This window comes from Myotis brandtii, unplaced genomic scaffold (assembly GCF_000412655.1).
Source record: "Myotis brandtii unplaced genomic scaffold, ASM41265v1 scaffold179, whole genome shotgun sequence".
Classification (NCBI taxonomy): domain Eukaryota; kingdom Metazoa; phylum Chordata; class Mammalia; order Chiroptera; family Vespertilionidae; genus Myotis; species Myotis brandtii.
Window position 1 is genome coordinate 6,755,932 of NW_005356635.1, and position 14,648 is coordinate 6,770,579.

The 14,648-nt window shown below is 38.7% G+C and overlaps 1 protein-coding gene across 4 annotated transcripts in view; it reads left to right on the forward strand.

Moving 5' to 3' along the window:
• Positions 1 to 9,429, forward strand: part of HLTF (helicase-like transcription factor) — a 118,630-nt gene extending 109,201 nt beyond the window's left edge. For all 4 annotated transcript variants that reach the window (XM_014537459.1, XM_014537458.1, XM_005863484.2 and 1 more), the window contains one exon: positions 8,128 to 9,429. In XM_014537459.1, the coding sequence (XP_014392945.1) occupies positions 8,128 to 8,280 (153 nt within the window). In that variant the 3' untranslated portion in view covers positions 8,281 to 9,429. The remainder of the gene's footprint in view (positions 1 to 8,127) is intronic.
• The last annotated feature ends 5,219 nt before the right edge of the window (positions 9,430 to 14,648 follow it).

Sequence of the window (14,648 nt, forward strand, 5' to 3'; positions counted from 1 at the left end):
CTTGGATCTCTAAGGAGGTGCTAATTTAGCCTCTGCCTGAGGCTACCCAGCAGGAGCTACGGAGAGGTCTGCAGATTCCTCTTCTTTGTTTGGGATTTGGAGGTGCCCAGATGAGGCCCAGCTGTGAAGCAATGCAAGCTGCTGTGTGGCCTTGGACCTTCTTTTGGATGTTCTGGGTCTCTCTGACCCAACTGCAGTTTGTTAGGTAATTTTAGATTTCAAAGGGCCAGGCCATTCATATGCAAAAGCCTCTGTGCACAGCTTGGGTGTGGCGGGGTCTCAGGGAATCAACAGGGCGGAGCAAACAGCTATGGCTGATCATCAGCCCTGCCCTTAAGAGGTCCCGGGTCTCAGTGTCCTGTGGTAATCGCTGCAAGCACCTCTGAGAGAAAGCCACCCTCGAGGTCTGCCTGATGCCAGACAGTTCAGTTTCTCCCCGTATGAGTTTGGGTCCCCAGAGACTCACCCGGAACTGGAGTTCAGGGCTGTTGGGAGCTTGTGTCTCCCTCCCAATTGAAAAAGACAACCGTGTCCTCAGTTGCCAGCCCTTTCCACGTACGCCTCCGTACCTCTGCACTTTACTTCCGCACCTCCTCTGAGTCTCAGTGTGCTTTTCTCTTTCCTTCTAATTGTAGAATTTTCACCTAGCCAGCCTTCCTGTGGTTTTGGATGATGTCCGTTTTGTCTTTTAGTTGTATTTTTTAAGTGGTTGTGCGAGGCATCAATTTCAGGTGTTTACCTATGCTGTCATCTTGGTTTCTCCCCCTAAATGATAGCTTTGTTGGGTGTAGGTCCGTGCTATCCATCACTTTGAATATTTTTTGCAACTCCCTTCTGGCCTGCATAGTTTCTGTTGATAAATCAGCTGACAGTTGTATGGGTGCCCCCTTGTAGGTAACTAACTGCTTTTCTCTTGCTGCTTTTAAGATTCTTTGTCTTTAACCTTTGGCATTTTAATTATGATGTGTCTTGGTGTGTTCCTTTTTGGGTTCCTCTTGTTTGGGACTCTGTGCTTCCTGTCTATGTCCATAGGTAATGTGTATATTCATATAAGACTTGTAAGTCTAGCCGAAACCGGTTTGGCTCAGTGGATAGAGCCCCCTAAATGATAGCTTTGTTGGGTGTAGGTCCGTGCTATCCATCACTTTGAATATTTTTTGCAACTCCCTTCTGGCCTGCATAGTTTCTGTTGATAAATCAGCTGACAGTTGTATGGGTGCCCCCTTGTAGGTAACTAACTGCTTTTCTCTTGCTGCTTTTAAGATTCTTTGTCTTTAACCTTTGGCATTTTAATTATGATGTGTCTTGGTGTGTTCCTTTTTGGGTTCCTCTTGTTTGGGACTCTGTGCTTCCTGTCTATGTCCATAGGTAATGTGTATATTCATATAAGACTTGTAAGTCTAGCCGAAACCGGTTTGGCTCAGTGGATAGAGCGTCGGCCTTCGGACTGAAAGGTCCCAGGTTCGATTCCGGTCAAGGGCATGTACCTGGGTTGCGGGCACATCCCCAGTAGGAGATGTGCAGGAGGCAGCTGATCGATGTTTCTCTCTCATCGATGTTTCTAACTCTCTATCTCTCTCCCTTCCCCTCTGTAAAAATCAATAAATATATTTTAAAAAAAAAAAAGACTTGTAAGTCTATTTCTTTCACCAGGTAGTGGAAGTTTTCTCTCATTATTTCTTAAAATAGGTTTTCAATCTCTTACTCTCTCTCTTTTCCTTCTGCACCCCCATAATGCGACTATTGGTAGGCTTGAAGTTGTCGCAGAGACTCCTTACACTGTCTTCATATTTTTGTATTCTTTTCTCTTTTTGCTCTTCTGATTGTGTGTTTTTTGCTTCCTCAAATTTCGAATCATTGATTTGATTCTCAGAATTCTCTACTGTTGAATTCCTGTAAATTATTCGTTATTTTAGTTAATGTATGCTTAATTTCTGACTGATCGTTTTCTATCTTTGGCATTCTCATGCCAAAAATTGAATAATCTTATATCCGTGGTTTTGAACTCTGTATCCATTAGTTTGCTTTCGTCCATTTCTTTCATTTGTGACATGTTTCTTTGTCTCTGCATTTTTGCCAGTTCCCTGTGTTTGTTTCTATGTATTGGGTAGAGCTGCTATGTCTCCTGGAGTTGGTAGAGTGGCCTTGTGTAGTAGGTATCCCGTGGGGCTCAGTGGCTCAGCCTCCCAGTCTCCTGAGCTGGGCACTCTAGGTGCACCCCTTTGTGGCTTGTGTGCAGAGTCTTGTTGTAGTTGAGACTTGATTGCTGTTGGCGTCACTGGGAGGAATTGACCTCAAGGCCAGTTGGCTGTGAGGACCAGTTGCAACTACAGTGGAAGAGCTGCTGTGCATGATAAAACCCTATGGAGCAGGACTTGCTTCAGTGGGGCTATGGTGCTCACTCAGTCTGCCCTTGAGTGTGTTGATTGTGGATGTGTAGAGCTGTAATCTGGTATGGTCTGAAGCTGTCCACCAGGTACACTGGCTCTTGGGTCTGCAGGAAGGTGCAAAGTCAGCCACTGCTTGGGGCCACCTGGCAGGAGCAGCAGAGAGATATGCAGACTTCTCCTATTTGTATTGGATTTGGAAGTGCCCAGGTGAGACCCAGCTTTGAACCAAGGCAGGCTGATACTGGTGCCAGTGCCAGGTCATGGGCCTTTTACTGATAGGTATGGGCCATGCTGACACCAGCTGCAGCTTGTTTGAAAGATTTTAGGAAAGCCTGAAGCCTAAACCAGGACAGAACATTCATATGTAAAGGCTGCTGCAAACAGCTTGGGTGGAGCTGCAAATTGGATGGGATGGGGTCTCAGTGAATCACCAGGGCAGAGCAAACACATGTGCTCCAGGTTTATGGGGACTCCGGGATATGGTTGCCAAGCCAATCACCCCTGGGACAGGGGAGGTCTAGGCATAGGAACAATGACCCCTGAAAGCCATCTTCGAGTTCCTGCCCCATGCCAGACAATCCAGTTCCTCCCCATATGCTTCTGGGTCCCTCAACGCTTCCTGGCACTGGAGCTCAGAGGAAGCAAATCTGCGTAAATTTGTACCTGGCTCTTTAAGAGGGACACCTGTGTCTCTGGCAGCCTCCATGTCCCCCTGCTACAATTCCAACTGGTTTTTACAGCCCGAAGTTACGGGGACTTTTCTTCCCAGGTCTGGGGCCCTGGGTGGGGGTCTGGTGTGGGGCTGGGACCTCTTGCTCCTCACAGCAGCCTCTGCAGGGACGATCTCCCTCTGGGTTAAAAATATACTATATAAAAACTGTCAAAATATACTATATAAGACCATAGTAATTATACCAGTAATATTATCCCGGGAATAGGATAAAAAGAGATCAATGGCCCTAGCTGGTTTGTTACTTTGTTATTCAAGTTTTCATAGTATCTCTGCTGAGTATTTTCATATATCTTGTAAGTACTCAGCTTTTTCACATTTCAAATATGAAACATATTTTTAGCTCAGGCAAAAAATGAATATCACTTTTATTCTTTTCAGAGGAAACCACCACCAATGGTTTAACATATGCTATTCAAATCCCTTTCTCTATATTTACATACATTCATACTTAACGTATACCTCTAGGGTGGGAGCCGGATGAAGGAGGGCACAAGGTGGGGAAATGGGGGCCATCTGTAATACTCTCAACAATAAAAATAAATTAAAAAATTTTTCTGGGATCATACTTTATTATTTTGCAACATGCTATCTTCCCCCTTAACAGTATATATTGGAGACTTTCCTATATGTACATTTAGATCAAACCTATTCTTTTCTTTTCTGTTGTGGTAAGATATACATAATGTAGCATTTAAAATAATAAAAAGTATTTTTAAGTGTGCAATTCAGTGGTAGTGAGTACATTCACATTATTGTTGCAGTCATAATCACCATCCATCTTTAGAACTTTTTCATCTCACACTGAGACTCTATACCCATTAAACCTGACTCATGATTCCTTCCTATTCCCCCCCCCCCCCGGCAACCACCCTTCTACTTCCTGTCTCTGAATTTGACTACTCTACAAACCCATTCTTTTTAATGCCTACATATAGATACATCATAATTTCTTTAACCAGTCCCATTTATTTGCTAATAAAAACAGTGCCATAATGAGCATTATATTATATGCATCTGTGCATATATACAAATATTTCTTCAAGATACATTAAGAAATAGAATTATGGAATTATTATTTTTATTAGATAACTTTCATGTTGTTTTCAAAGTAGACTTTATGATATATGAGAATTATGTAAATTTATTCTTATGTGATGGTCAAAAAAGTACCCTTTAATTTGCATTTACCTAAGACCTTGAGGATATTTCACATATCTGTTGTTTGTTAATATTTTTTCTGTGACTTGCTTGTTTATATCTTTTGCCTAGTTTTCAAAAAGTACAAATACAGTTTTATAGTATAAAAAAATTTCTTCATACATTCTGATTTTAAATGTTTTGTTATATATATTGAACATGATTTATCCCAGACTTTTGCTTATCTTTGAACTTTAAGTGTTTTTTTTTTTGTCATGAGAAAGTCTTAAAATTTTTATGATTAAAACATGTCAGCCTCTTTCTTTATATCGTCCAGACTTTAAGGTCTTAATTAGAACAGAAGGCTTTATTTTCAAATTTTAAAACTGAATCTCTTAACATTTACCTCTGATTTGTTTGAAATATTGTTTTTTATTTATGATTAATGATATGATTCTAATTTTATTCTTTTTTCAAATGAAGACTCATTTGCTTCATTATCATTTATTTTGAAAAGCCCATCCTTTTTTTTCTTTTGATTTGAAATTTCACTTTTATCATACATACTACATGGGTCTCTTATGGACTCTCTTCTGTTCCATTGATCTCCCTCTCTCTCTCTTTTTTTTTTTCTCATTGATTTCAGAGAGGAAGGGAGAGGGAGAGAGGGGTAGAAATATCAATGATGAGAGAGAATCATCAATTGGCTGCCTCCTGCACGCCCCCGCCCCCTATTGGGGATTGAGCCCGCAACCCAGGCATGTACCCTTGACCAGAATTGAAACCGAGACCCTTCAGTCTGCAGGCTGATGCTCTATCCACTGAGCCAAACCAGCTTGGGCCATTGATCTTTTTATCCTATTGCTGGGACAATATTACTGGTATAATTACTATGGTTTTATATAGAACTAGTGACCCGGTGCACGATATTTGTGCATGGGGGGGGGTGGGGGCGTTCCCTCAGCTCAGCCTGCACCCTCTCCAATCGGACATCCCTCATGCAATCTGGGACCACATGCTCCTAACCACTCACCTACCTGCCTGCCTGATTGCCCCTAATCAGCGGTTCTCAACCTGTGGGTCGTGACCATCGGAAAAGACATATAGCATATCAGATATTTACATTACGATTCATAACAGTAGCAAAATTACAGTTATGAAGTAGCAACAAAAATAATTTTATGGTTGGGGTCACCACAACATGAAGACCTCTATTAAAGGGTCGCGGCATTAGGAAGGTTGAGAACCACTGACCCCTCTGCCTGCCTGACTGATCGCCCCTAACTGCCTCTGCCCCCCTGGTTGCCTCCAACTGCCTTCCCCTGCCGGCCTGATCTCACCCCCAACTGCCCTCCCCTGCCGGCCTGATCTCACCCCCAACTGCCCTCCCCTGCCGGCCTGATCTCGCCCCCAACTGCCCTCCCCTGCTGGCCTGATCTCGCCCCCAACTACCTCTGCCTCAGCCCCCACCACCATGGCTTTGTCCAGAAGGAAGTCGGACATCCAGAAGATGACCAGTCGACCCGGTCTAATTAGCATATTACCCTTTTATTAGTATAGATAGATTATATAGGATAGGATTGCTTAAGTGGGGGGAAAAGCCTTTTTCAGCAGGAGGAGATGCTCTTGGCAGACAAAAACACATAATCCCTATATCTGGACTGATAGCCAGCCATATGCACTATACTGCCAAACTGGTTATTAAAAAATTGAACCACTTTCTTACACCTTACACCAAACAGCTGTTGCCCTTAAAACCCCTCGTCAGCCCCCACCTTAGGTTCTGCCTTTGCAGTTCACCCAGATTAGGTTCTGATTGGTCAGTTTCTATGCCAGTCAGCGTTTCCAGGCCTATCTCAGGTCTAATCAGAGAGGTGGGGCTGACCAGCAGCCACCCCAGGCTGCTGGCAAGCTGGCTGAACTTCTGACCTCTCGAAGAGCGAGAGAGAGGCGTAGCTGCTGGCAAGGCCTGGAGAGAGAGGCAAGGGCTGATCAGCAGCTGCCACAAAGGCTGCAGATCAGACCCTGCTTCTCTCTCTGGGCCTCACCAGCACCCACGGCAGCTGCTGATCAGCCCTGCCTCTCTCTCTCTCTCCAAGAGGTCAGCAGTTCAGCCCACTCACCTGTTCGCGCCCACCCGAGCCTGCTGCATGCACAGCCTGGCATTCAGTCACCCCTTTGGTTGTTTTGGATGTTACAGACCCTGACTCTTTATATAAATAGGTATTTTGACAGATAGTGGGGCAAAGTGCTCACATTATCCTTCATTGTGAATATTTTATTGGTTATTACTATTACTCCTAAATTGCACTTTGGGTTTAGGTTACCAAATCTCATTTAAGAAATCTTGTTTGGGATTTATTGAATTTATGATTAATTTGATATCTTGATAACTATCTTTTTAATAAAGAGTGTTACTATACAGGAACTTAGGTGGTATCTCCTAAGTACATTCACATCATTAAAATTTTTTTATGTATCTCAATACATAACAACTTTAGTTATTACAGTAACCAGAACATCTAATAGTGTTGGACAGCAGTAGTGATAGTAACAATTTTTCACTTGTTTCTGTCTCTGTTGGAAATGCTTTTGTTTTATATGAAATATGTTGTTTTGGGGAAGTTTCTAGTAGATGCCCTTAATGTGGTTGAGGACATTTATTCCTAGGTAAATGTGGATTTTCTTTTATCAGGAATAAATGTTGAATTTTATCAAGTGTTTCTTAAGTATCTGTTGAGATACTCACTTTTCTTTAATTTTTTCATGTTATGAATTATACCAGATAAAGGCTCATTCTTGCATTTCTGAGAAAATATCATTTAGCTTTTAAAATATAATGATACATTTATTTTTGCTATTATTCCACTTACAGAGCTGCCTTTAAAGTTTGTTTTTTGTGGGTGCTGTCTTATTTGATGATGGGGTTTTAAGATGTAACATATCTTTATGGCCATATTCTTTGTATCAGAAAACCATATTGAGTGATAAGGGAATGCAATCTCATCTCTAGTTATTATATTACTAGAGGCCAGTTGCACGAAGAGATTCGTGCAATAGGCCTTCCCTTCCCCTGGCTGCCGGCACTGGTTTTCCTCTGGCACCCGGGACCCAGGCCTTCGCTCTGGCTGGAGCCTTCAGTCTTCGTGGCTCTGGCCAGAGCCTTCAGTCTTCACTCCTCCACTTCGCACCTATGTATGCAAATTAACCGCCATCTTTGTTGGGTTAATTTGCATACTCTCCTGATTGGCTGGTGCGTATAGCTGAGGGACAGTCAATTTACATGTTTGTCTATTATTAGGTAAGATGTTCTAAATATGCTCACTGTATATTCAGGTAAAAGGTGGAACTAAATAGTTTCTAATAGGTTATTATTGACCTGTTGTTTTTTTAAATTCTCACCTGAGGATATTTTTCCATTGATTTTTAGAGAGAGTAGACAAGAGAGAGAGAAAGACAGAGAGAAATATTGATGTGAGAGAAACACATGGATTGGTTGCTTCCAGCACACCCTGACCAGGGCCTAGGCTGGGAAGAAAGGAGCCTGCAATCAGGGTATGTGCCTTTGACCCAATTGAACCTGGGTCCCTTCGGTCCGCAGGCTGACACTTTATCCATTGAGCCAAATCGTCTAGGGCTTATTGACCATTTTTGAAAGCTACACAATACTACAAGAATGTAGATCTACATTTTCATATTCTCAAGTTTTCATTTTTTTAAATTAAATTTATTGGGGTGACATTGGTCAACATGAACATATAGGTTTCAGGTGTGGGTTTCTATGTTATAAGATCTGTATGTTAAAGATTTTAAATATTGTGACTTAACAAATACTTAACCAATTTACCTTTTTCTTTTCCTTTAAAGTTTATTGTGAAGGACTCTGTTGAAGAAAATATGCTGAAAATACAAAATACAAAGAGAGAACTTGCAGCTGGAGCCTTTGGAACAAAAAAAACAAATGCCAGTGAAGTGAAACAAGCTAAAATTAATGAAATTAAAACTTTAATTGATTTATAATTTGTGGGATTTTGGTAAGATTGGTTTGATCAGATATATAGTTGTTTTAGAAATGAGAAAAATACAGTTTTAGAAATGAGATCTCATGAATATATCTTCTAGAAGGGGCATGTTTTTTTGTCAGTGAAGTAGTATTACTGATACATAATCTCTTCTATATATGAACCTATATTTTAATGATATTTCAAATAGCAGTAAGTTCTGTTATATACTGTGGCCTAAAAGAATTTTTTTGAGAAAAAAAGTTACTTTGTTATTCAAGTTTTCATAGTATCTCTGCTGAGTATTTTCATATATCTTGCAAGTACTCAGCTTTTTCATATTTCAAATAAGGTAAAACCTTTTATACTTTTGACCAAATAAAGAGTTATTTTCTATGTTGGACACATTTGGTTTTCCATCAATCCTCCTGTTTGTGATGCAATGGATTCAAGAGTCCTTGTAAACTATTCATATATACACAGTCTATAGAAAAGATTGGTTTTATTGGACTTTCAAAGACCATATTTGCATTCCAGAACCAAACCTTAAAATGAGAGACCAAAGTCCAAGTTAGTAATTTACTTATAATTTTTTTTTACAGTTTCATTGAGATATAATTCATATAAGTGATTTGCAGTTTTATGTTCATGAAAAAGATTAGGGACTGTGTTAGAGTACTGTGTTCTCCATTTTAGTCAGGTACTATTCATTGCTGAAATGTAACTTGATGTGTTAGTGTGTAAATATGGTCTGTGGGGGTGAAAGGGAGCAAATTCTACCCAATTTGATTTAAATTATGGAATTGCTGAATAGATATTTCTATATATAGATAACTTTTATTTATGTAGGTTTTTTTAAAAAAATAACTTTATACATTTTTATAATTCAGAAGACTACTATATGTGAGAGGTATAATACCTAGATGGAAGTTGGACTGGATGACCTCCAAAATAATTTTGACTCTTAAAGACATCTTAGTCCTGAAAGGAAAAATGTCTTTGTTATTGTGTTTAGAATCAGAATTTGTGTTTGGACCTTCAGTAATTCATCCTTCCATCTATCTACAGAATTTATCATCTTTCTGTTACTTTTCTGTTAGTCAAACTCACAGTAGTTGCCATAGAATTCTAGATGATTCTTTGAATCACATTTAAAATACATAAGCTATAATTCAGCAATCAGATTAGGCAATCAGTGTTGTTTTTCCCTTAAGGGAAACTTTTTTTTTTAATTCAAAGAAAGAAGAGATTAATTACTCTAATAGGAGAAGCTTTATGTTTGATGATCCAGACTAGAGAACACCTTATATTTTACTTGTAGTGTTAGAAGTGACTTGACTGAAAGATAGGAAATTGAGGCAATGTTGTGTTCTGGGGCACACATCTAAGGTTTATGCTAAATCTATTAACAGCTAAGTCCTCTCTTTCCTGTGTCCTGTCTCTTGCTTCAAGGAAACAGTGGGTTAGATTGCAAGAATTTTTCCAGTTTCTTTTCTCTTTGGCAGTAGGTGAGGTAGGGCTGATGAAAAGGATCAGCAGACCTTTCTACAGGGACAAGAGTGGACAGGGACACTAGCATTAAGGAGCAATGGGGAAGTTCTTTACATTATGGGACTAGCATTACACAAAAAATTGGGTGGATCAAAATCTCATCAAATACAGTAAGTGGATTCTCTATATACCAGTTCTTCAGAGAGAGTAAATATAAAAGGAGCCAACAAAAAACAATACAGCCTAACTCTTCTGGCTTACAAAAGTAAAGTCTTGCAAGCTCACTATAGAGGTGAAGACTGCTTGCTTCTTTACCCAGACATTTACATACTTGTGTTTTTAAACACATTCATAATAAATTTGGCGAGTCATTTAAAAATACCTTTCTATTTTTGTATAGTTCTATTAAATGGTGTTAAGTAAAAAAACAAGTCTAATCCATCCTAAGAAAATATGTAAACCACTGGAATGAAAAGTTCACATTATGCTATGTTGTTAATTGTTTCATTATTATGTAGAATAATAGCCTTAGAAGTATCTTGAAGGCATTGTATTCCCACTTGTGGTTCAAACTGAATTTTGTTTTAAATCTAAAATCAATAAAAGTTTCAAAAATTTATTCGCTTCCTCAGTGCCATAATTTTAATGACTTTTTCTTTAAAGAAAATGTAATCTTTCATAAATATCACACTTCTATGAAGATGTCTATATTACTATATTAGTTGAGTTTCTTGCTTAGAAATCAGAGTATATAATTTTTAACTTTATGTTAAATGTCTTGATATTCTAAAATATTGGTTCTAATTATTTTTTTACCTATGATAATACCTATGTATAGTGGTGTTACTAAATAATACACACTGCATTATAGATTTTGCTCTATTACAGCTCTAGGATTGGAAATAGTTAATCAAGAAAATGATCTTCTGTTTATTATCAGTGAGTACCAATGAAATTATCCTCCAACAGTGTCTTGTTTTCTGTTAGGGGACACCAAAGACATTGGTATATTTATTTATTTATTTATTTATCATACTTGCCACAGTTCTATTCATTGGGATTTGGAAGATTCACCAAAATTATGAAGACAATTTTATGTTTGGCTCCTTAAAAAGAACTCAGATGTTTAACCTTAAGTTTTTAAGTATATTAACTTTAAAATATTTGCAAAATATGTAATATAACAGCTTACCCTCATTTAATTCATTATTGAGTATATAGTAACATTTCTTACATGTTCTACATTGTGGATTTGGTACCTAGTTTGTGTGGTACTTCTGAATAAAAAAGCTAAAAATACTAGTAGCTATGAAGGACTGCTTCCCTGACATCTTTCCAGTGGCCTGGAAACCTGTAAGCAGGCATAATGTTTTCTTTCATGTTGATATATTTGCACTTATTGTGTAGTAATGAGGGGGAGCAGTCTTCTATAGAAAGCCATGATAATTTACTCCTTATATATATATTTACTCCTTTTGTGTGATTTCTTATTCCCAATCAGATCTTTTAATGGTAAAAATGGGATATTTTTTTCTCTCTGTTCTCCCTACTCAACCTTCCTGATCAAGAATGGTCTGACAAATTTAAACCCATTTCTACTTTTAAATTTATAAATTAATTTCCATATGAAAATATAACTTTAATAACATATATAATTTAATGTCTGTGGCACAGGCCACCTCCATTAACTTGAACCAGGTATTCAAAACTTTATACTAACGAGGCTGCACTGGGACCTCCACATTTTGAGCAGATGTCAAAGTGACTTATTAAGCTGGTGGATGAAACAGATTCTAGGGCATGTCTTGGCACAATTGAAACCCAGTCTAGGCTATTTTAAGAGGGTATTCAATGTGATCAGAAGTGATATTAAGAGTCATCAAAGAGGTATATTGTTAAATATGTGTTCTATTTCCTAGAGCAGAGATAATGGTCTAATGTCTTAGGAAGGTTTTCATTAAGTCTGCTGTCTTTTTAGCATTATAGTTTATTAAAAATAAAGGCAGATAAAGTTAACCAGGACACAGCTTCCTGAATCCACTAATTTACCCCTTTTGTTAAGGGAGGGAAGGGTTATTCCCTAATGGTACATTGTAGGTTTAAAAAAAAGTTTTGCACTGGTAACAACAGTTGATAAAGAAAAGGTAAATTAAATATTTCATGAGAAATGGTCTCCTGCAGGAGTCTTTTTTAAAAATATATATATAGGTATATATATATTTTGTTGTAGTTGATTTCAGAGCGGGAGAGGGAGAGAGAGATAGAAATATCAATGATGACAGAAAATCATTGATCAGCTGCCTCCTGCACACCCTACACTGAGAGGCGAGCCCACAACCTGGAAATTGCCCTGACTGGGAATTGAACCGGGACCTCCTAGTTCACATAAGTCAACGCTCAACCACTGAGCCACACTGGCCAGGCTAGTGCAGGAGTTTTATGTGCCTTGCAGATATTAGTGTAAGGAGAATTAAGATAAACATCCACGTTCATTGTCTGTGAATTAAAAACCTTGATGAAACATGGAGGTGATCTCCAGACATGGATCTGATCTTTGTGTAGGCATACTTGTCTTACAGCAAAAGGATATTATGTCTACCATTGTTCACAAGGATAAAAAAATAAGAATACATCTACAAATGTATGTTGTAATCTGAGTTATTATTGCCTTTTTACACATCTTACTAAGTAACTCTTGGTATTTTAGGCTCCCTGGAAATGATTTTGCAGTATAATTAATTATACAGTTTTGCATGGAAAAGTTAATATTTCACCTTAATGAAAGTGGATCAGGGGAGGAAAAGAAATGTTGGCCTAGTTCAGTGACTTTCCAGCCTCATAACTTAGCACTTTTAGGCACATTATGCTTTCTTCTATGATAAACTTGTTATCGTTTCTGATTCCAAAGGTAACAGCCTTGACTGACTACTTAAAATAAGAAATTATATAAACTTTTTCACCGTAGTTTTATGCTATGTAAAAAATAGGGAACAAAAGGTAGTAAGTAAATATAAAGATTAGTACTGAGTAATAGGTTTGATCCCCTCTATTTGCTTTGATATCGTTTATCAAACATAAAAAAGGCTTTTAATCTTGTGATCTCTTCTGATTCAGATGGAGAGATCCAAAATACAGGTAATTATTCAAATTGCATATTAGATGGCCACAACAGTAAGGCAGTATTAGTTGCCTGAAGATTAGGTTTCTGTTCATCTCAACTGGGATCCAGAGCCAAAAGTGTTCTGACCAGCTTACATACTAGCCTTCAGTAAATCTATGTACTTGACTCAGTAGAAAAGGACTAGCCTTCATTCAAAGGCCAGATTATTAAACATTTGACTCTTCCTATTTTTGTCCTAGGCAAACAGTAGTGAGAAATGGTAAATAATAGACTGGACATCATGAAAGAAACCTCAAAAAAAGTGAACACAGAATAAGTATATGAAAAGAGTGAGCTGCTTAGTATAGACATTAAGGAGCCCTTACCCCTATAAGGATGTGTTGACCCTGAGCACATCATGATATCATAGCATAGTCGTACAATTGGAGCTTTGCCTCTTCTGGTACAATATAGCAACTGAAAACAGGATAATTCTGTGAAGGTGTGTAAGATACAAGTGAATTGTCAATTGACATTGTTGATGGGTTCTGTGACTTTAAGCAAATGACGCATGACAAGCAATTTTACCATAGGCTGATATACACAAGAGTTAGGGTCCTACAATGTCTCATCATTTTGTAATGAAACTATCTGCTATATGTTGTGAAGCTGAATCGTGTCTAAGCCAAAACTTACAACTTAATTTCTACCCATGGATTTTCTTATCCATTTACTTTTATATTATAACTAGTGGCCTCGTGCACAGATTCGAGCACATTGAAAGGAAATTAGAAGAAATATTTTAATATCACTATTCGCCCTTTCTCTATAATAGACGTGTCAATCAAATTCACAATCGACAATGACAGATCAAAGCACACGCATGTGATTGGTGCCAGTGAGAGCTTTATATGTATTACGCATGTGCTAGTCAACTTAGCCTTTTATATATATAGAATAAACCTGCTTAATTAGACCTGCTTTCTGAGGTAGCTCATTTAAACTTTTTCCAGACCAATGAAGCACCATAACTTCTCTTTCAGGTAAGTGTCAGCCACACAGCAGTAAATATTAACATGAAGCAGATTGTTATTGTAGATCACACAGGGAAAACAAAGGGTAAAATATTTAATTGCAGCAGTGTTTGACTATTATTTTGAGAAAACCTGAAGTCATTTTCAAGATCCACCATTTCTTACTTCTTTTCAGTCAGGTAAAGTTTCTAAGCTTTCTAAATCTCCATTTTCCGGTTAATGAAAAGAAAATAGGATTCCACCGAGTCTCCTATCTATCTACTCCAGGACTTCTGTGAGGATCAAATGAGATGAGGAACAGGAAAACACTTCACAGATATTTGGTTAAAGTGTGAAATGTTTGCCCCTGGACATAAAGCAAGTCACGTTCCTAGGCTAAAGAAACTGGAAGGAGGCTAGTTGTCACTAGGGAGAGGAAGCCGGGTGTTGCTACGTGATGTTATTACCCGGCACCCACAGTGACCAGTTCCGGGCTGGGCCGGGCTGTGGACCACATTTTGCACCATGGGGTCTTGGCAGCATTGGCTGCAATTTGGTGGGCTGTCGCTCCGGGGTGGTGGCGGGCCTGTGTCCCACTTGGGAGAAGCCGAGTGTTGCTCTGTGGGCACCAGGTCAATGGTGCCAATGCACATGGCAGCTCCTGCATTGAGCATCTGCCCCCTGGTGGTCAGTGCGCATCATAGCGACCAGTCAGACAGTTGGACATTTAGCATATTAGCCTTTTATATATATACTAGAGGCCCGGTGCACAAAAATTTGTGC